Source organism: Babylonia areolata, chromosome 2 (genome assembly GCF_041734735.1).
Source record: "Babylonia areolata isolate BAREFJ2019XMU chromosome 2, ASM4173473v1, whole genome shotgun sequence".
In the NCBI taxonomy this organism is placed as follows: Eukaryota; Metazoa; Mollusca; class Gastropoda; order Neogastropoda; family Buccinidae; genus Babylonia; species Babylonia areolata.
This window is the reverse complement of record NC_134877.1, coordinates 25943725-25965051: the sequence shown is the minus strand read 5'-3', so window position 1 is coordinate 25965051 and position 21327 is coordinate 25943725. Positions and strand designations below refer to the sequence as shown.

Sequence of the window (21327 nt, the reverse complement as noted above, 5' to 3'; positions counted from 1 at the left end):
GATAACAAAGCACACACACACACACACACACAAATGGTTTTCAGATTTGCTTGGCTCTGCAACGTTATTTTATCCCACTCGCAGTAAGTGATTGTGCATATTGTTCACGATCTTTCTCATTATAATGCATCAGTGTCAGATTATGACACTGTAATAATTACATGTTTGTATGTTTATAAACTTCATTGACGTTATTAGCCTTCAAACTGACAGTATACTTGTGCCACTGATGCAAAGTTTCTCTCATCGGCATGCCTCTGCCTCTCCTCAGGCCCAATGATTAACTGTGTGGACCTTTGTCTTATCAAGTTTGACATACTTAATCTGAGAATTCAGAATCTGAGAATTGCAAAACAAGTTTCAGTTTCTCAAGGAGGCATCACTACGTTTGGACAATTCCATACGCTACACCACATCTGTTAGGCAGATGCCCGACACCAGCATAACTCAACACACTTGTATGGCCCCTTGAGTGCATGCTTTTATACTTGTGTACCTATCAAAGTGGATTTTTTTTTCGTTCCTAATTTTGCCAGAGGACAACACTCTTGATGCCATGGGTTCTTTTTCAGTTTGCCAAGTGCATGCAGCACGTAGGATCTCGGTTTATCATCTCATCCGAAAGACTAGACGCTCAGTCTGATTTTCCAGTCAAACTTGGGAGAAAGGGCAAGAGCGGGATTTGAACCCACACCCTCACGGACTTTCTGTATTGGCAGCTGAGCATCTTAACCATTCTGTCACCTTCCTCCTGCAAAACAAATGACCAGCAAGTGAACCACCAAATTCAATATCTGCAATTATCATTTCTAAGGAAGATAACTATGTATTCACTTGATCTGACATATTGGTGTTTTAAAGAAACATACATATGTCTTAAAAGTATTTTTAGTACTTAACTTATGATACAGATTGTGTAACTTGCAAATATGAATTGATACAAACAGGAATATGCTTTTTCTTTCCATACAAACTCGGTTGTCAGGTGCAAACAATAGGAGAGGGGTGTGGGGGGTTTACAAAATACTAACCAAAAAAAAAAAAAAAGGGGGGGGGGGGGGGGGGGCGGCGCTTATTGTTCCAAAAATCATTTGTGTGAATGCATGCATGTGGGAGAAAAATGAGACAATCACCTTGTGAGGTAAAAGTCAGAACGATATATTTCTGATTACCTTCACAAAGCATGCATAACAGTAAAAATGGTTTATAGCTTGCTGCTTCAAAAGAAAAAAAACAACACCTCATTTACTTGCAGTAGGCAATTTCTGAAGGAAAACATCAACCATTAAAATAAGTATTTGTATTACATTGCTAAACTTGTCTTTTTAATACTGGTCTCTGAGTACGGGTGTCTCAGAAAGAGTGGGGCAGTGAGACTCACATAGCACTTGACTTCTACGACATAAGAGCCAAGAAAATCTGAGTGGAAAACCAAGACAGGCAAATAAGAGTGAGTGTGGGAGAGGTGAGGAGACAGAAGGGGGCTGCATGTGAAACATTCTTCCCTCCAAACCTCCTGGTGTTACATTCATGAGCTGTCTCTCTATTTAAAACAGTCAAGACTTAGTTGACACAGGTCACAGGTGAATCTGACCCGTTTATTTCAGTTCGATCGGAATCTCTAATTTTCAAGCACGTTTCCTCTTAGTCGGACGAACCGTCTCAACAAATAATTAGGATAATATGCTACCATACATTCTGAATGAACCGTGGAAGATTTCATTATTTGTGGACGTGGTTTGTTCTCGATATAAAATCTTAGTTTAAAATTTGTACCGTCCTACACTCGCGCTCTCGAGCCTGTTGAGGTAGGCCCGCACAAAACCTTACAAAAAACAAACCCTAGGGCTCGCTACTGCTCCGTGTGCAAAAATGCCAAACCTCGTTGAAAAATTATTAAAAAGCTGTTTAGAGTAAGCTCATTTATTTGCTAAAAGCGCGCATCAGCGCATTACTTATTTAGCTCGATAATTATTTAACTTCTATACTAGACACACGGGTATGGAGTAGAAAAGCTATATTGTAAAAAAAATAAACACAAAAAACGATTGTTTACCTGTGAAATAGCATTCATTATAGGACCTTTCACATCTCACACAAAAAAGAGTGGCACTTGACCGAGAATGTGATTAATGTTAAAAACCGTGGTCTGCACGTTGAAGAAAGCTTTTGAATGTAAAAATTGGATTTCGACGGTGTCTATAAAGCTGGATGTGAGCTAAAAATGAAACGATAACAATGCATTCATCGTATTTATGTGTAAAACCATTTCATTTAATTGGCATATTTTGTATGAAAAGACGTATAAGGGAGGTCACCATTAACTCCAGTTTGGTGGCATGCTCAAGGCTTGTGATTCACTTGCAGACACACCATGAATCTTGATATTCATGGCTCGATTGGGCCTGTGACAGCCTTGTGTGTTTACAAAAACAGACTATTCGCAGGTTAGTCACATCACAGCATGTCTGAACAATGGTTCTTCTCTCACCCTTCTGTACTTTCACATTTGATATGTGCGTGGGTCATTGTGACCAAACGTCAACGCCAGATCAGTGAGCGGTTCGCTGTAACCGGTAACGGCCACGTTGCTGTTGACGCGAAATCACGATTTCTTTAAATTAAACTCTTGTTACAGACGCATTATTATCAGTTAGCTGCATTTCGCGCTCACCTGCACAAGCACAGTGACACCTACAACGAGCAGGCCCACCAAAGATTTAAGCCTTTCTTAAGATCAAGTTCAGACTGACATACACTAAGTGGCATATATATATATATATATATATATATATGTATGTATGTATACGTGGTCGACCAGCCACACAACCCACCCATCCCCAATCCACCCTTCCCTTCCTCACACACATACGCACGCGCGCACACACACACACACACACACACACACTGAAGTGTGGTGTGTTGTGGTGTGATGGGTGTTGTTCTTAGTCCTGTTCTTGGGTTTTTATTGTTAACAATGACTAATCAAGTTTGTGTCTCGATGGGAATTGCACTGCAGCCTATAAGGTTATCTTGAAGTGTGTGTGCATGCTTGTGTATGTGCAAGAGTATATAATAATGTATGTATGAGATACACAGGGGGTGGGGGTTTAGGGGCGGGGGGGTCTTTGTTTAAACACCTAACATTATGTTCATGTTCATGTATGTCACCACTCCTTCACAATACACACAAACACACACACACACACACACACACACACACACACACACACTAATAAAGTCTGAATATGTTGCAGGCTGTGGGAGTCAAGTGCAGGTATATGATGCAGATACCTGTGATTTGTTGACATCATTTTCTGCTTTTCCCAGTGCAACTATACATGGTTTTGAATTAGGTATTACTGATTGTCAGTCTTTGGGTGTGTGTGTGTGTGTGTGTGTGTGTGTGTGTGTGTGTGTGTGTGTTTTATTTGTTTGTTTGTTTTATTGTTGTTGCATATGCTGCTCCATTATCTGCACTGTTTTAGTGGCATTAATAATTAACTTCTGCTGCTCATTTTGAATCTTCAACACACATCCACACCCACTCATCTGCCACAGTCCCAAGTAACTAGCAGTCCACGGGGAACTTTGATGGTTATCATGAGGCCTCACACCAAAGGAAAGCCTGCACTGCTGCTGCGTCACTTAAGTTGTGTTTGAACTTAACACCTGTTCTGAGCCAGCATACACAGGACACCTACTTAGCCCCCTACTGATGACAGGAAGCATATTTGTAGTGGAAACTATCACTGTGTGGGTATCTCCACTGGAGTGTAGACCGCCACTTGGTCCCTATAGCAACAGCTCCCCAAGAATCCGCCAACTCCAAATACTTGGACAGGAACTCGCCACGTTCAGAGATGTGCAGTGGAAGTCAAAATTAGGGTCATAACAGGAGCAATACATTAAAGGCCACAGTGTTAAGGACACTTTTTTCAACCTGTCTATTTGGTGATGAAGAGGATGTTGTTATAGATTTGATATATGATTTAGGTTTGGGAATACAAGCCAGATAGGTTGTACTTTACACTTCCTTTCATAGCATATCCTGTTATCAACCAGGGCTGAGAGATACAGACACCTGTGGTGTTGGTCGAGAAATTTGTGCAGCACTCCCAAAGATGCATCCATGAAATAAATGACCCTTGACTGTGTGGTCCCAGTCTTCCCGATCCCATTTGAGCCCACAGTACACTCAGTTCCGGGTAGGAGCCAGCTAAGGACCAAAAAATCCCATCTCTGATGATATTCGAACCCACATCCTCCCAGTTTTTAGTCCTTGCCATGGTGGCCAGTGTGTTTTGTTTGGGTTTTGTTTTGTCGGCAAATGAAACAGTGCTTTGTCACTTTGAAACAAAGTTAATGAGATCAGAAATGGTTCATGAGATCAGAAAAACCTCCATCCTTCACCAACCAGGTGTGCCGAAACTGGTGATCAAACTCAGGACACTCAGGCGAGAACCTTGTGCTCTAACCATTTGGCTACCACACTCATCTTGTCTGTCTCATTCCTTCCATCCCACATACAGCTCACACAAATCTGAAAAGTATTGCCAGGGAGATGTTTGTTTTCACTTCTTCTTCAATCTGGGCAATTAACTCACTCGGGACGACAAGTTTTCTCCCTTGCTTTTCCCCACAGACGGCCCATTTGTAAGGGTTTGGAAAAAAATGACAAAAAATACAAAATACTGTGTAAGAAAATGAAACTTTCAGAACTGGTTTATTACGTGTTGAGCTATTACATATAAAAAAAAATCAAATTTCTCATCTTATTTTTACAGTTTTGCCATATGTAGAAAATACTGCCAATTTTTCACCCCGAATCACCATACCCATGCTCGCTTTCTGCATTAAATTAACTTTCCTCTTCGTCATCATCCACCTCTTCAATGTCCAACCCTTCAGTTTGTAGCATTTCAAGTACTACGGCTACCCTAAAACATTGCCGTCACTGCCTTGTTCGCTTCATAACATTCTGAGAAGAGGCCGCTTTGTTAACAGGCCGGCACGCGAGCAGACGACCAGTCAGTGACTTTGTCAACGTGTGTGCAAGACAGGCCACACATCCCAGACTAACCAATCATACTGTTCGATTGTGGAGTGACCCAGAATAGCGCACTCTGCTTGGCTAAACACAAAATCACGTGTACAGCGCATGATGGAATTTTACTTTCGGAGAATGCTATTCCATTCTTCGTCCGAAACCGAATATGTTTTGTGTAGGAATGCGTGAGCATTCCTTCGTCCGGAAAGAGTTAATGAGTAATTCAAGGGTAAAGGCCAGCTGTAGACTTGCATTTTTTCGAATTTCAGATGTAAGTTTAGCATAGATAGATTTGTATTGTATGTTTCTTTTAAAATTTATCAGTGTTATAAATGACTGCTTCATCTTTTTTTTTTTTCTGTCTCTCAGGACCAGAGCTTGATGGAAAGAAATGTTTGTGTGTGTTTGGAGCAAAATGTGTGAGAATCTTTTTTCTTGGGATTGGAAGATCTGACGCTGATGATGCACAGGCTGTTGACCACCTTAGGTAAGTGAATCAGCTTTACCAAATTATAATATGAGACAAATGCTGTCATCAAACAGTTTTTCTTGTCTTTCTTTCTGTGTTATGTTCTCTGCTTGTATGTTTTACCTGGTAGACTGTCTTTCTTTTATATGTTTTCTTTTCTAATTTCTAGCCCCGTTCACTGTTTATTATTTTCTTCATATATTTCTTTTCCCTTTATTCAAATTATTGTAAACTTGTTTTATGATAATTTTTGTTCACTTCACTATCATTGGTTTTCCATTTTTGTTAAATGTCTGAGATTGGATTTGATTGATTTATGTGTATTCACCAGTACTGATATTAGACAAAAATGCAACATTTTCTTTATTAAAAACAATAAGGAGAGAAGAGGGAGTGAGAGTCAGGAAGAGAGCAAGTTATTTTGTTAGTTTACACATTAAAATATGCATGTTTAACTTTGTTAGTTGGTTTATTGGAATATGCACATCTTTAATTTTGTGAGTTGGCACATGAAAATGTACACATCTTTAATTTTGTTCATTGGCGTATTGAAATATGCACATCTTTTGATTAAAGTTTGTTAGTTGTCACCTGAGATATTGTATTGTACTGTACTACACTTTGTCACAACGTATTTGTCTGTATGAAATTTGGCCTGCTCTCCCAAGCAGTACCACCCATTAAAAAAATTTTTAAAAAAATTCCACGTGCTGCAAGTTTATTGGTTCCCTATCAAAATGGATTTTTCTACACAATTTGCCAAGGACAACTCTCTTGTTGCCATGGGTTCTTTTACGAGAGCTACATGCATGCCACACATGATACCTTGGTTTATCATCTCGTTCAAATGACTACATACACATTTTTAATTTTCTCAGTAGGTATATGAAAATCTCTATACACATCAGTAATTTCTTATTTGGCATATTAGAATATATACACATCTTTAGGTAGTTTAATTTTGTTAGTTGGCATATTGAAATATACACATCTTTGATTTCGTTAGTTGGCATATTAAAATGTACACATCCTTAGTATTTTTAGTTGGCATATTAAAATACACACATCTTTAATTTTGTTAGTTGGCATATTAAAATGTACATGTCCTTACTTTTGTTAATTGGCATATTGAAATATACACATCTTTAATTTTGTTAGTTGGTAAATTAAAATGTACACGTCTTTACTTTTGTTAATTGGCATATTAGAATATACACATCTTTAATTTTGTTGGTTGGCATATTAAAAGGCACACATCTTTGAATCAGTTCTGTTAGCTGGCATATCAGAATATACACATCTTTAATTTTGTTACTATTTATTTAAGTCGTTTGTGTCTTGCTTCATTACTGTGTTGCAGGCTGGAAGCTGCTACTGCTGTCAGGGAGTTTGAGGACTGGATCTGGGCTGCTGTGTGGCTACAGGTTTGTGTGTGTATGTTTATGTGTGTGTGTGTGTGTGTGTGTGTGTGTGTGTGTGTGTGTGTGTGTGTGTGTGTGTGTGTGTGTGTGTGTGTTGTGTTTCTTGTGTGTGTGTGTGCGTGTGTGTGTGTTGTGAGTGTGTGTGTACATGCATGCATGCGTGTGTGTTATGCTGTTTTTTTTGTTGTTTTTATTTGTTTTTTGTTGTGTGTGTGTGTGTGCACACACACACACACACACACACACACACATATATATATATATATATATATATATATGTGTGTGTGTGTGTGTGTGTGTGTGTGTGTGTGTGTGTTCATTTCATTCTTTACTTTAACATTTTTTCACAATAAGTTACATTAGGAGAGGAGAGGGAAACACCCACTCCCCCCCCCAGAAAACCACAAGGTGGGGAAGATCACCTTGCACACATGTGAGCTGAGAGTTAATGTTTGCTTATAAGTGTGGGTTTATTTTTACAATGGAGTATGACTGCATAGATGTCTAGATGGTGGGGATAAAAGCAAGCACACATGTAAACATCCACTTGTGTATGAGAGTGTGTGGGAGTCACAGCCCACAAACATAAAAGAAAATGTGTGTGTGTGTGTGTGTGTAATTATTGTGTGTGTGTGTGTGTGTATGTGTGTTTCTTGACTTGCCCAGTTTCACCTGATGTTTACTCACTGGATGCTGTTTAGCCAGCCTGTGAAGCTTTTATTCCTGTGCTCTAGCCTGAAGAAGATGTACTCCAGCGGAAAACTTGCTGCATTTTCATTACAAGTTTTAACAGACATGCAAAGACTGCTGTTGTTTTTATCTTCATATTTTGATTGATATGGATACTTATATAGCGTCTATCCTCGGTCGGAGACCAAGCTCTAAGCGCTTTACAAACACAGAGTCATTTACACAACAGGCAGCCTATCTGGGTAGAGCCGACTGATGGCTGCCATTGGGCACTCATCATTCATTTCCTGGGTCATTCAATCAGATTTCAGACACACACACACCTACACACTCAGACAAACATGTAACATTTAACATTTTACGTGTATGACCGTTGTTTGTTTTTTTTATTTACCCCCTCCCCACACCCCCTGCTTGTGGTATGTATTTCAGTTTATTTGACAAGGAGTGGAGCCCAACATGTGCATATGTGTGTGTCATTGTGCTTGAGTGTGAGTGTGTGTGAGTGTGACTCTGTGTGTGTGTGTGTGTGTGTGTGAGCATGCGCGTGTGCTACATGTGTGTGCTTGTACAGGATGAGGGGAGCGACAGACGGTGGACAGTGGGTCTGGCGCTGGCTCACAACGTTGTTCTTCGCTGGGACTGGCAGACTGGCGCCATCCTCCACAGAGCCACCTGTGTTGAGAAATGCATTCTGTATCCTTTGGCTGAGATTATAACACGTGTTGTTTTTAGGACAGAGCTCTCTGTTGTGTAATGTGTACTTTTCTTTGTTGCCACTTCTCTCTTTGTCGCACCTGTGCAAACAAAAAAGTGAGTCGGTGTAATGACACAGTGTGTGTGTGTGTGTGTGTGTGTGTGTATGTGTGTGTGTGTGTGTGTGTGTGTCCTTCATTCTTCCTTTTCTTCTTTCTTCTGATTTCCTTCTTTAACCCCATACCCCCACTCCCCAACTCCCCCACACACACACCCCTTCCCCTTCCCTCTTCTTTTTCACTCTTTTCTTTCGTTTCTAGTTTATTTGAACATGAACTGTACATGTACATACTCCCCCACCCACCCACCCACCTTCCCCCCCCAAGTTCGTTTGACTTGACCTGCGAGATACTGTGGCCACTTCATCGGACAGCGGTGGTCAGACCTGGTGTTGGCGGCTGGCACTGTGTTCAACCAGGTGGTGCTGTGGTCACCTGGTGCAGGCGCTGATCCACGTGGTCAGCCGGGGCCTCGGCCAGTTCTGCTTCGCTTGACCGGACACCAGGTAACCGTGTGATGATGGACAGCGTAATGATTGCAAACATGGGCGATGACATAATGGAATCCAAGTTTCAAATTTCTGGAAATCTACTCATTTTCAGCCCATTGTTCACACACAGTTTCTTGGTAACTGCAGTAGGAACGTTGGAAGCAAACCTTTTTTTTTTCTCACACACACACACACACATGCACACAACACACACAAGTTTCAAGTTTCAAGTTTTAATTATCCTTTCACTCCTATTGGAGTATGGAGGATTACTGCGAAATGATCTTTTCATGCCCAGAACAAACATTTCCAAATACACAACAATGTCATATTAAAGTTGAGAAAATACAAATGTCTTTTAACTCCAAAAGTATAGCTAGGCAGCATTTGCACACACACACACACACACACACACACACACACACACACACACAAAAGTCCTTCACGTGCAATGCCAGCCTGTGCCACGCCCACTCACCTCATGTTCACTTTCAGACAACATCAAAGAGGTTAACAGTGATATGGTTGGCACACAGTGCAAGGGAGGGGGGGAGTAGAGTTCAGATTTTCACCTGCAGCTGGTCCCCTTCTTTGATCAGTGCCAGTTTGATTTTCCAGAACCACCCTTCTCCAGTGATTCATGCAGCACACAACACTGTTCCACCCCCTTCATCAAACACTCCCTCCCTCCCTGCCCTGAAAACGGGGAGGGGTTGTCTTTGAGTTCAGTTCGTGCGCAGTGACCAGGTTTTCACGGCAGGAATCGTGTCACAGGGCGTGATCTTCTCCATCTTCTATCACCGGGAATCAGGGAGGATCTGCTCTGTGTCTGATGACCGCAGTATCATCATGTACCAGCTGCGCTTCCATCCCCCCTCCCTGCCGTCCTCCGACGATGTTGGTACTTCCGTGGACTGGAACCATGTGACTGTTGAACCCGTGCTCAGTGTGTTTGGCCACTCAGGCAGGGTGTGGGACGTCGTTTTGCTCAGAGACTGTTTCGTCAGCATTGGGGAGGTGAGGAGCAGGTGGACTAGTTAGAGACGTGCGTTTTTGGTCATTTTATCATATTTTAATTAATTAATTTTTTTGTGGGGGTGGGGGGGTTGTTTTCTTGTCTTCAAATATTGTATGGTCTTACTTTGTGGAGTGATGGCCTAGAGGTAATGCGTCCGCGTAGGAAGCGAGAGAATCTGAATGCACTGGTTTGAATCAAGGCTCAGACGCCGATATTTTCTCTCCCTTCACTAGACCTTGAGTGGTGGTCTGGACACTAGTCATTCGGATGAGACGATAAACCGAGGTCCCGTGTGCAGCATGCACTTAGCACACGTAAAAGAACCCACGGCAACAAAAGGGTTGTTCCTGGCAAAATTCTGAAGAAAAATCCACTTCGATAGGAAAAACAAATCAAACTGCATGCAGAAAAAAAATACAAAAAAATGGGTGGTGCTGTAGTATAGCAATGCGCTCTCCTGGGGAGAGCAGCCCGAATTTCACACAGAGAAATGTGTTGTGATATAAAAAAAAAAAAAAAAAAAAAAAAAAAGAAGAAAGAAATACAAATACAAATATCTCAAAACAGATTTCTGTGTGTGAAATTCATGCTGCTGTTCTTGGGGAGAGTGTGTTGCAGCAGTGCAGTGCTACTTCATTGTGTCTTCTGTGTTACTTCTGTCAGAAAGTATGTTTTATGATAAAAGTGGATTTTTTAAAACAGAATTTTGCCAGGTACAGCCATTTTGTTGCTTCAGATCCTTTCACCTGTGCGAAGTGCATGTTGCACACAGGATCTAAGTGGGTTTTTTTGTTTTTTTTTATTTTATCCAGAAGACTGAATATATGTTTGTTAAGTGAATGAATAGACTTCATGCATGTTTGTTGATTAAAGAAAGGGGTGAGACTGGGTTATATTTTCTGCTTGCTTTCATGAATCAGCTGGGAGGTGAAGCTTTACAAGGAACATCAAGAGCAGTCTGATACTACTCCTCATCGGTGTATTGTCTGTTCACTACGACGAGCGCAATAGCCGAGTGGTTAAAGTGTTGGAGGGTCCCGGGTTCGATCTCCCAGGTCAACATATGTGCAGACCTGCCTGTGCCTGAACCCCCTTCGTGTGTGTAAGCAAGCAGAAGATCAAGTACACATGTTTAAAGATCCTGTAATCCGTGTCAGCGTTCGGTGGGTTATGAAAACAAAAACATACCCAGCATGCACACCCCCGAAAACGGAGTATGGCTGCGTACATAGCAGGGTAAAAACAGTCATACATGTAAAAGACCACTCATGTACATACAAGTGAAATTGGGAGTTGCAGCCCATAAACGAAGAAGTCTGTTCACTACAAGGTGATTTAGACATCTAAAAACTTCATTTAACAATGCAAATGACCTTCAAGCGATATTGTTAATGGGAGAACAAGGCCAGTTTTTACAGGGCGTCAGCTCAGTGTAAGCCAACACTGGTGACATGTTTTCTTGTGCTGTCAGCAAACAGACTTGTCCTCCTGCAATTTCTTCAGAAGCAACCGTTTTGAAGAAAGAAAATCATTGTGGAACCATCTTGTGTTTTTTTTTGTTTTTTTTTTTTTTAAATGGATATCTGAATTTTAAGATATTCTGATCATAACTTAGTAAGATGATATGTTTTGTGTGAATGAAGTGAAAAACTTTTTTTTTTTTTTAATGAACACTTTAAAAAAAAAGAAAAAAAAAGATTTTACATTTTATAAGTACATACATTCACACATACAGAGCGAAACAAAGGAGAGTTTAAAACAAATAAGTGAAGGGTACACATAAGCATTGTCATAATCAGTACCATCAACATAGATATATATAGATAGGTATGCTTTCACTTCCTATACCCAAATTCCATGTTCCACTTTTTCTAATGCTCTCCAATCAATTGTCCACATCCCCTCCTCCTCTCTCCCTCCCACACACACACACCCCACACTCCACATTGGATGGATCTCTCTATTGTCTGACTCTCTCCATTTCATGCTTGTTTTATGCAAGCAGATGTTTGGTAAGCACACATTGTACTGTAGGTAAACACATATTGTTTAGTTACCAATGAAGTGAGAAACTTGATAGCGGTGACCTTCCTTTCTTTGAGTTCTAAGATTTCAGTTGTGCAGCTTACATGTTTCAGGACGCCAACTGCATTGTGTGGAGCTACAGCGGGGAGATTCTTCACAAGCACAAAGGCCACAGGGTCAGTCTGCTTTTTTTTTTTTTCTTCTTTTTTTCATAACGATTCTTACTATATATTTGAAAATTCAACTTTACATGAACAACACAGTGATCAGTTTTCGGTTTCAGTTTCTCCAAGAGGCATCACTGCGTTCGGACAAATCCATATTCGCTACATCAGTATCAGTATCAGTAGCTCAAGGAGGCGTCACTGCGTTCGGACAAATCCATATTCGCTACATCAGTATCAGTCTCAGTATCAGTAGCTAAAGGAGGCGTCACTGCGTTTGGACAAATCAGAATTCGCTACATCAGTATAGTATCAGTTATCAGTAGCTCAAGAGGCGTCCATGCGAGTTCGGACAAATACAGATTCGCTACATCCAGTATCACTATCAGTATCAGTAGCTAAGGAGGCGTCACTGTTCTGGAACAAATTATATTCGCTAACTTAGTAAGTATCAGTTGTCAAGAGTGCATGACACTGTTAAGGAAAATTCATATTCGTACATATATCAATCAGTAGCTCAAGGAGGTTTAACTAGTTGGGACACAAACCATTGTCATAATCAGTAATCAACAGTATATAGCTCAAGGTAGGGCTTCACTGCGTTCGCAAATCCATGATTCACGCTACCCAATCATGTCACATCCCCTCTTCTTACTCCACACACACTCCCCACTCATTGGGGACTCCTATTTGTCTACTCCATTCATCTTTTTATCAGGTGTAGCTACAAGGTAGGCACACTGTGTTCCCGTGGGAGAAACTCGATATTCGTGACCTTCGTTCGAGTTCTAAGTTCATGTGCAGCTTACTGGTTCAGGACCAATGCATATTGAGCTACAGCAGTTCTTCACAGTAAAGCTCAAGGGCATCTGCTTCTTCCGTTCGTACAATATTGCATATTCGACTACATGCAGAGGCATCACTGCGTTCGGACAAATCCATATTCGCTACATCAGTATCAGTATCAGTAGCTCAAGGAGGCGTCACTGCGTTCGGACAAATCCATATTCGCTACATCAGTATCAGTATCAGTATCAGTAGCTCAAGGAGGCGTCACTGCGTTTGGACAAATCCATATTCGCTACATCAGTATCAGTATCAGTATCAGTAGCTCAAGGAGGCGTCACTGCGTTCGGACAAATCCAGATTCGCTACATCAGTATCAGTATCAGTAGCTCAAGGAGGCGTCACTGCATTCGGACAAATCCATATTCGCTACATCAGTATCAGTATCAGTATCAGTAGCTCAAGGAGGCGTCACTGCATTCGGACAAATCCGTATTCGCTACATCAGTATCAGTATCAGTAGCTCAAGGAGGCGTCACTGCGTTCGGACAAATCCAGATTCGCTACATCAGTATCAGTATCAGTAGCTCAAGGAGGCGTCACTGCGTTCGGACAAATCCATATACGCTACATCACAGCCTGGCAGATGCCTGACCAACAGCATAACACAGCACACTTGTCAGGCCTTTTGTGCATGCATATGATGGAGTCTCCCGTCGAACCGACGGATGAGTAGGCAGGCAGGTTTATCTGTCAGTGTGTGTCCTCGTCGTTCCAACATTAGCCTGGTTGCCTGACCAGCACAGGTGACTTTTTTTTTTTTTAGTGAAGAGGAGTTGTGCATGCATATATATTTGTGTATTATCAGAGTGGATTTTGTTTTTACATAATTTTGCCAGAGGACAACACTTTTTTTCTTGTGGTTTCTTTTTCAGTACGCCAAGTGTGTGCTGCACACGGGACCTTGGCTTATCGCCTCATCTGAATGACTAGATGCTCAGTTTGATTTTCCAGTCAAACTTGGGAGAAAGGGCCAGAGCGGGATTTGAACCCAGACCCCCACAGACACTGTACTGGCAGATAAGTGTCTTAACTGTTTTGCAGCCTTGCTCCTTGCTCGTCAAAATAGTGCTAACACCACAACGACAAATCATCAGTGTTAAACAACCACAGGTTTTTATTTGATTTTACATGAAAAACACAGTCGTGAAGATAAGTGGTAACAACTGTATTGACAAAAATCATCAGACTTCGATAGCCACAAGCAAACAAGACAGTGCTGAAAAAGTTGATGTTCCTGGTATGTGCAGGGACAAAGCATCTGGAGTTTGGCTGCCAGTGAGGATGAATCTTTTGTGGTGAGTCATGTTTCCTCTTCTTTATTCTTGGGCTCTGACTCCCACGTTCACTTGCATGTACGAGTGGGTTTTTTTATGTTTATGTACCATTTACACCCTGCTGTGTAGGCAGCCATGCTCCGTTTTCAGGGACAGTCTTGTTTCTTATCATGCCCCAGCTGTATGGAACAAACTGCCCTTTCCAGTCCCTCACGAGGGTTCCTCAGTTCAGTTTTAGAAAGTCGATCAGATCGCACCTCTTTCATTCTGCCTGCCATCTTATTGCAAAACGTGCTTTTAATTACACATACTTAACCGTGATCCAACTAGTGTAGACTCTGGCAGGGGTCTGACATTCCTGTCCTGTGCAAACTACTATCCGCCTATGGGGAGAAAACGAAAGTAACTACGGCCGATAACCTCCCGGAAGTAGGTAACCTCCCCTTTGTCCCGCTGGCTAGCGCCCTCTTTTTCCAGCAGTCATCTCGACTCCTGTTCCTGTGCATTGCATACGGCTAAGTTTTTTTCGTATTTTCTATCTGTCTATCAATTCTTTGGCATCCTTGTTGTTTGTCTAATTATGTCTTCAACCAGGTCGCATAATTATGTGGCTCAAAACGTGCTGTTTGTGTGTGCTGTGCCCTGCTTGATTGAAGGCATGTATATTTATGTTTGTATGATTTTGTAAATGGCACGAGCTCATTTTCTGGCAGGTGTGACCGTCAGAACGCTGACATGGGTTACAGGATCTTTAACATGCGTATTTGATCTTCTGCGTGCGTGTCCACACTAAGGGAGTTCAGGCACTAGCAGGTCTGTACATATGTTGACCTGGGAGATCACCGTTATTATTATTATTATTATTATTATTGTTATCATTATTATCATTTTTATCTTTATTATTAATTTTTGTGTGTTGGTCACTTTTGACGCAGTGTTTTTCATGTATGACGTTATTGGCCTTGGTGGTGTTTGGGTGGATGCACCCGTGGCAGAGGCAGTTAGGCCTTAGATTTCTGATCCAGTGTTCACCAGTTATCAAGGGTTGAGGCCCTGTTTTGGCTTGGTCTTGTTGTTGTTGTCTCATTCATCATTTATCAGATGGATTCCCCCGTCTCCTCGATGAAGGCGGCAGTACATCGCAGGTCCTCCAGTCCTCTTTAGAGGTTCCGGGCTGCATGGTCTTGTGAGCTTGGGAAAGACACTCAGATTTTTCTCACGCTAACCAGCTTGGGGGTAGGTTAAACCGGCAGGAGGGGAGGATTGGGCCTCCGCCTTCCTGAAGCCAAGCCAGAGATGCAGTGATGTGAATTCACTGCCACAATGGCTGTAGGACCTTAAACCTTTGAGTTCTATGTGCAGGTAACTGGGGGAGGAGACTGCAGCATACGGAAGTGGCAGCTGTATGTAAAACAGGATTTACCATTGACCCAAAACCAGCTGGCCATTCCTGATGACGTGAAGGTGAGGACTCCTTTGGAATTACTGTGAACTGCCTTGTAAACATCAAGTATCCAGTAAACACCTGTTCTCCCAACGTTAACTCACTCTGGACGAATAGTTCTCTCCCTTGCTTTTCCATACAGACAACCCATTTGTTAGGGTCAGGAAAAAAAATCACAAAAAATACAAAACATAAAGTAACTGAATGAAACTCACTGTACTTGACCCACTGACCCCTCTCCTCATGTCGTGTGAACGCCCCCCCCCCCCTCCCCACACCCTCCCCCAAATCCCCCCTCCCTCTTCACTGCTCTCAGAAGCTGAGTCACTATCAGTAACTTCTTGCTGGTAGCTTTCTTCACTGCAGATACTTTATTCAACGTCTTCATCATCCTCGTTGATGTCGAAACCTTCAGTTTGAAGCATTGCAATTACTTCAGCAGCGGTAAAAGCCATTGTCGTGATCTAGTTTGCTCTAAAAATTTCTACTTGTATCGCCTGCGATGCCATTTTTGATACGTATGCAGATTCGCTTGTCGTGTGGGGTCCTGAACTCGCTTGCTCGCTGTGGAGTGTGTTGTTACGAAATGTCATGAAGAAACTTTCCATTCGAACCTTGACATGTAGCTGCGATTGTTATGCTACCCCATGAGGAAAATGTGGAAAAAATTTTAATTGTCGAAACTGCTATAGCGTTCTGTTGTCCAGAACGCTACCTTACGTCAGGAATGCTATAGCGTTCCATCGTCCAGAGTGAGTTCAGGTGAAATTTTGTGCAAAAGAGGGGGTGGACACTCACAAGGTAGTTTACAGTATTGTCTAGGAATCCTTTCTTTTTTTATAAGAATTTTTTTTTCAGCATTTTATTACTGAATCATTATAAACATAAAACCAAACATATACACAAACAAAACCCCCATTCATGGAATTCTCTGTGTGTTTTCGCATAGGTGGCTAATGTTGCTCTTTAGTTACATTGTAGAATTATTAAAGAAAAAAAACAAACATGCAGACAAACAAAAACCCCCATTCATGCACAGTTCTTTCTCTGTATGTTTTCATATGGATGGACAGTGTTGCTTTCTTTGGAAATGGATGGGTGTTGACACAAATATGGAAACTGAAACTAACAAGAATCAGGCCGCCAAAACCCTTGCAACCTCTCTTGCTCTGTCACTCGTCTTGATTATGCCAATTCTTGTCTGGCTGCCGTCCCTGAAAATATCATTCAAAATCCCCTGAAAATCCAGAACTGTGCTGTAATGCTAATTTATGGAACATCCAGATAACGTTTTTTTATTGTAAACGCCGCAAGCTTCCAGCATTGGAGGTGTGAGCATCAGTCTGCATCATAATGATAATAATGATTATGATAATGATAATAATAACACTATTAATAGTGATGATAATCATAATAATAATGATGATAATCATAATAATGATAATAAAGTGGAGGGATGGCCTAGAGGTAACGCGTCTGCTTAGGAAGCGAGAGAATCTGAGCGCAGTGGTTCGAATCACGGCTCGGCCGCCGATATTTTCTCCCCCTCCACTAGACCTTGAGTGGTGGTCTGGACACTAGTCATTCGGATGAGACGATAAACCGAGGTCCCGTGTGCAGCATGCACTTAGTGCACGTAAAAGAATTCACAGCAACAAAAGGGTTGTTCCTGGCAAAATGCTGTAGAAAAATCCACTTCGATTGGAAAAACAAATAAAACTGCACGCAGGAAAAAACACAAAAAAATGGGTGGCGCTGTAGTGTAGAAACAGAGAAATCTGTTGTGATAAAAAAAGTAATAATAAACCCCCCCCCAAAAAAACAAAAAACAAAAAGACCACAAATATAAATACATGCCTAGTTGTGTATATTAAATTGAGTGTTGTATTGGTAATGATGCTCATTGTATTTTGTACTTGATCATTTCACAGGTAATTTTTGTTCCTTTATCTATATGTTGTATGTGAAAGCATGTGGTAGCTATGTGTGATTATCAAATCAAGTATTCTATCGGTAATGGTTGCAGTGTACTTTGCTTTCTGTTATTTCATATGTAATGTGTTTATTTCCCTTTATTTTCTTTCAGTTTTTATTTATTTATTTATTTCAAGTGGGTAGCTATACAATCTACATCACTGGCCATAACATGGATTATGTAAGCCTGCACTGTATTAAGCATATATATACAAACTATCTAACATGGATTAATTGAGCTAATACTGTGTTGTGTTCAGTTCTGTTCAGTTACTGAAGGATGCATCACTACTTTTGGACAAATCCAAATACACTATACTGCATCTAAGCAGATGCCTGACCAGCAGCATAACCCAACGTAACCCTGTGTGTTCTTTCTGGAATATGGCGGCTGGGTCAACCTTCATGTTGTTCTGTGGAGGTCATTCGGATGAGACGATAAACCGACGTTCCGTGTGCAGCATGCACTTAGCGCATGTAAAAGAACCCATGGCAACAGAAGGGTTGTTCCTGGCAAAATTCTGTTGAAAAATCCGCTTCGATAGGAAAAACAAATAAAACTGCACACAGGAAAAAATACAAAAAAATGGGTGGCGCTGTAGTGGAGCAACACACTCTCCCTGGGGAGAGCAGCCCGAATTTCACACAGAGAAATCTTGTGATAAAAAGAAAGAAATAAAGTAATGCATTTGCTTTTTGACATGTCAGACACACACACACACACACACACACACACACACACACACACACACACACACACACACACACACACACACACACACACATACATACACACACACACACACACACACACACACACACACACACACACACAAAACAAAAACAAAAACCCAAAAAAACACCACCAACAACAACAACAATAAATACAAAAACAAAACAAACAAAACGAAAAAAACAACAACCGACAAGTGACCAGGTGGTCACATCAAACATACATTCACATATTGTTCTTGCATAGTTATAGTGCCTCCACAGAGAGAGAGAGAAATTGTGTGTGTGGTCATTGTGTGTGTGTTTATGTTTTTTCTTCTTTCGTGTTGCATGATGTTGAAAACGATGGATAATGCCATTGGGAAGATCTGTTATAAGGAAATGGAAAAAAAGGAAATGAAAATAAAGAAGAGAGAGAAAAAAAAAAGATAACAGAAAGAAAGGAGAAAAATGATGACGGAAGAAAAAGAAGGGGGAAAAAAAACGAACCATAACAAAAAACGAAAAAAAAGAGAGAGAAAGATTAAGAGAAAAAAAAAAAAAAGAGAGAGAAAGATTAAGAAAAAAAAAGAAACGAAAATCTTCCATGGATCCTGAGACAGCCCTGCACATTTGCAGAACTTGAACGCATCCTCTGATTTCTCCTAAAAAGAAAAAAAAAAGAAAAAAAGTAATGCATTTGCTTTTTGACATGTCAGATTTTGATCGGCTACCATGTGAACAATTTCTCTTTTAGAGATGGTAATGAATTCTTGCTTCTTGTATCTTCCTCTTCTACTTCGTCAAATTATTATCATCATCATCATTTTTTTCTTCAGAGCTGTGCTGATGATTTTGTAAGGACCCTTGCCATGTGGGACTATGATAACCTTGTTCTGACGACAAATGCTGGGTATGAACACTTTTGCTGTTATGTGCTGCAGTTTTTCTGTTGTCAGTCAAATGTTCTTTTGTTAGTGTGTGTGTGTGTCTGTGTCTGTGTATCAGTGTTTATGTGTGTGTGTATGTGTGTTCATGTGTGTGTGTGTGTGTGTGTGCATGCTTCCATTCAACTTAAAAACCTTGTCAGTGGACTCTCTCATACTTTGGTCCAGTTCAAAGACTTGCTTTAAGCTTAATTTCCAGACTGTTATAATTTTATATCATTCATTACGCTTTACAGACTGAGCATTGTCCTCGTATCAAAGGCATTTGTTTCAGTGATATTGCAGTTGAACATATTAAAACAAAAAACTTTCTCTGTGAGTTGATGAAGCCTTCATTATCAGCTGCTTCTCTTCTTAAGGCCAGACACTACAGTCAAATGACTTTTTTTTTCTCTCTGACTATATCTCTCCTTTTTTTTGTCTACTAGGTGTATCATCACTTGTGGATCACAAAAAAAGTGTTCTTAGATTTCTTTGAATACCCGTTGCTATGGAAACAAATCAAAATGGCCGCCAAACAATGTATCAAAGAAATTGGGTTTGTGGTCCATGTGGTGCATGCAGACACTTTTTGTTATGTGGACTTGATACACAATGACATTATCTTCATTTTCACGTGAGATTGTGTTGATTCTTCAGTTATTGTACTTTTTATGAATTTTTTTAATTTTGGGTACTGCGAAATCCTCAAAATTTACAGTGGGTAAAAAGATTGGAACTGCTATGAATTAGAACCCAGAGAATATTTTCATACATACTCATGATAAAACTTCAATAACATGTCATAAAACAGTCATGCAAAGTCTCATGGTTGTCGGTTTACTCATCATTGCGCAAGTCCAAGGTATGTTGTCAAGGCCAGAAACTTGACGACTTGCATCGAAATTTAACAAAAAATTATTAATAAACACTTGCGTGATTCAGCAAGCAATCTTTATTGGCAATTTTTTCATTATTAAAGACATCTTTACAGTGGAAAAAAACTTATGCATATGATAGAGGAGATGTTCAAGAATCAAAATCCATCAAAAACCCCAATCATGAAAAATCATCATTTTGGTCTCTTTTGCACTGCCGTGTCCACTCTTAAATTAATGACTTCCCATATACAAAGTCCATGTAGTGATTTTTGTTGAATTGTACTTCTGTTTATTTCAATTTTTCATCTCTGATTCCACTGTCCTTCTATCCTGTTTCCCCCCAGCTCTCCCTACAATTCCCATTCCACTCCTTTCCTACTTTAAAAAAAAAAAATGTTTTTAAATGAAGGCAATCAGATGTGAAATAAATATTTGCAATCACTTTGTGTCTTCTTCTTCTTCCTTAACTCTGTGAAGACTCATTTGGGCACTGCACAGATAAAAAAAACAAAAACCAACATGTTCACCAGATTCCTCCAGGTCTGTCAGTTGTGTGTCAAGACCTGGGTCTCTGCAAATGGTTTTCATGCTCACATTCTTCAGTGTTGTTAGGAAGGTGGCAGAATGGTTAAGTCACTCAGCTATCAATACAGAGAGTCTGTGAGGGTATGGGTTCGAATCTCGCTCTCGCCCTTTCTCCCAAGTTGACTGGAAAATCAAACTGAGCGTCTAGAGATGATAAACTGAGGTCTTATGTGCAACATACACTTGGTGCACTAAAAAAAAGAACCCATGGCAATGAGAGTGTTGTCCTCCTGGCAAAATTATGTAAAAAGAAATCCACTCTGAAAAGTACACAGATATGAACCATGCACTCAAGGTCTGACAAGCGCGTTGGGTTATGTTGCTGTCAGATGTCTGCCAAGCAGATGTGATGTAGCATATAAGTATCGGCATCAGTATCAGTTTCTCAAGGAGGCGTCACTGTGTTTGGACAAATCCATATACACTACACCACATCTGCTGAGCAGATACCTGACCAGCAGCATATCCAACAAGCTTAGTCAGGCCTTGAGTGAGGGGGGGGGGGGGGCGGAATATATATATATATAAGGATATATATATATATAAAAGGATAAAAGAAGAAAGAAAAAACAAGGAAAAAAGAAGCTAAAGATAGCAAAT

General features: G+C 40.7%; 1 protein-coding gene across 2 annotated transcripts in view; it reads left to right on the top strand.

Annotated features, from left to right (window-relative positions):
* Positions 1-2326: 2326 nt before the first annotated feature.
* LOC143299550 (tRNA (34-2'-O)-methyltransferase regulator WDR6-like) overlaps positions 2327-21327 on the top strand; it is a 41278-nt gene continuing 22277 nt past the window's right edge. For both annotated transcript variants that reach the window (XM_076612845.1, XM_076612837.1), the window contains exons 1-11: positions 2327-2447; positions 3258-3356; positions 5420-5537; positions 6880-6943; positions 8205-8326; positions 8735-8891; positions 9651-9893; positions 12033-12095; positions 14180-14227; positions 15569-15670; positions 19175-19248. In XM_076612845.1, coding sequence (XP_076468960.1) covers positions 2375-2447; positions 3258-3356; positions 5420-5537; positions 6880-6943; positions 8205-8326; positions 8735-8891; positions 9651-9893; positions 12033-12095; positions 14180-14227; positions 15569-15670; positions 19175-19248 — 1163 coding nt within the window. In that variant the 5' untranslated portion in view covers positions 2327-2374. The remainder of the gene's footprint in view (positions 2448-3257; positions 3357-5419; positions 5538-6879; positions 6944-8204; positions 8327-8734; positions 8892-9650; positions 9894-12032; positions 12096-14179; positions 14228-15568; positions 15671-19174; positions 19249-21327) is intronic.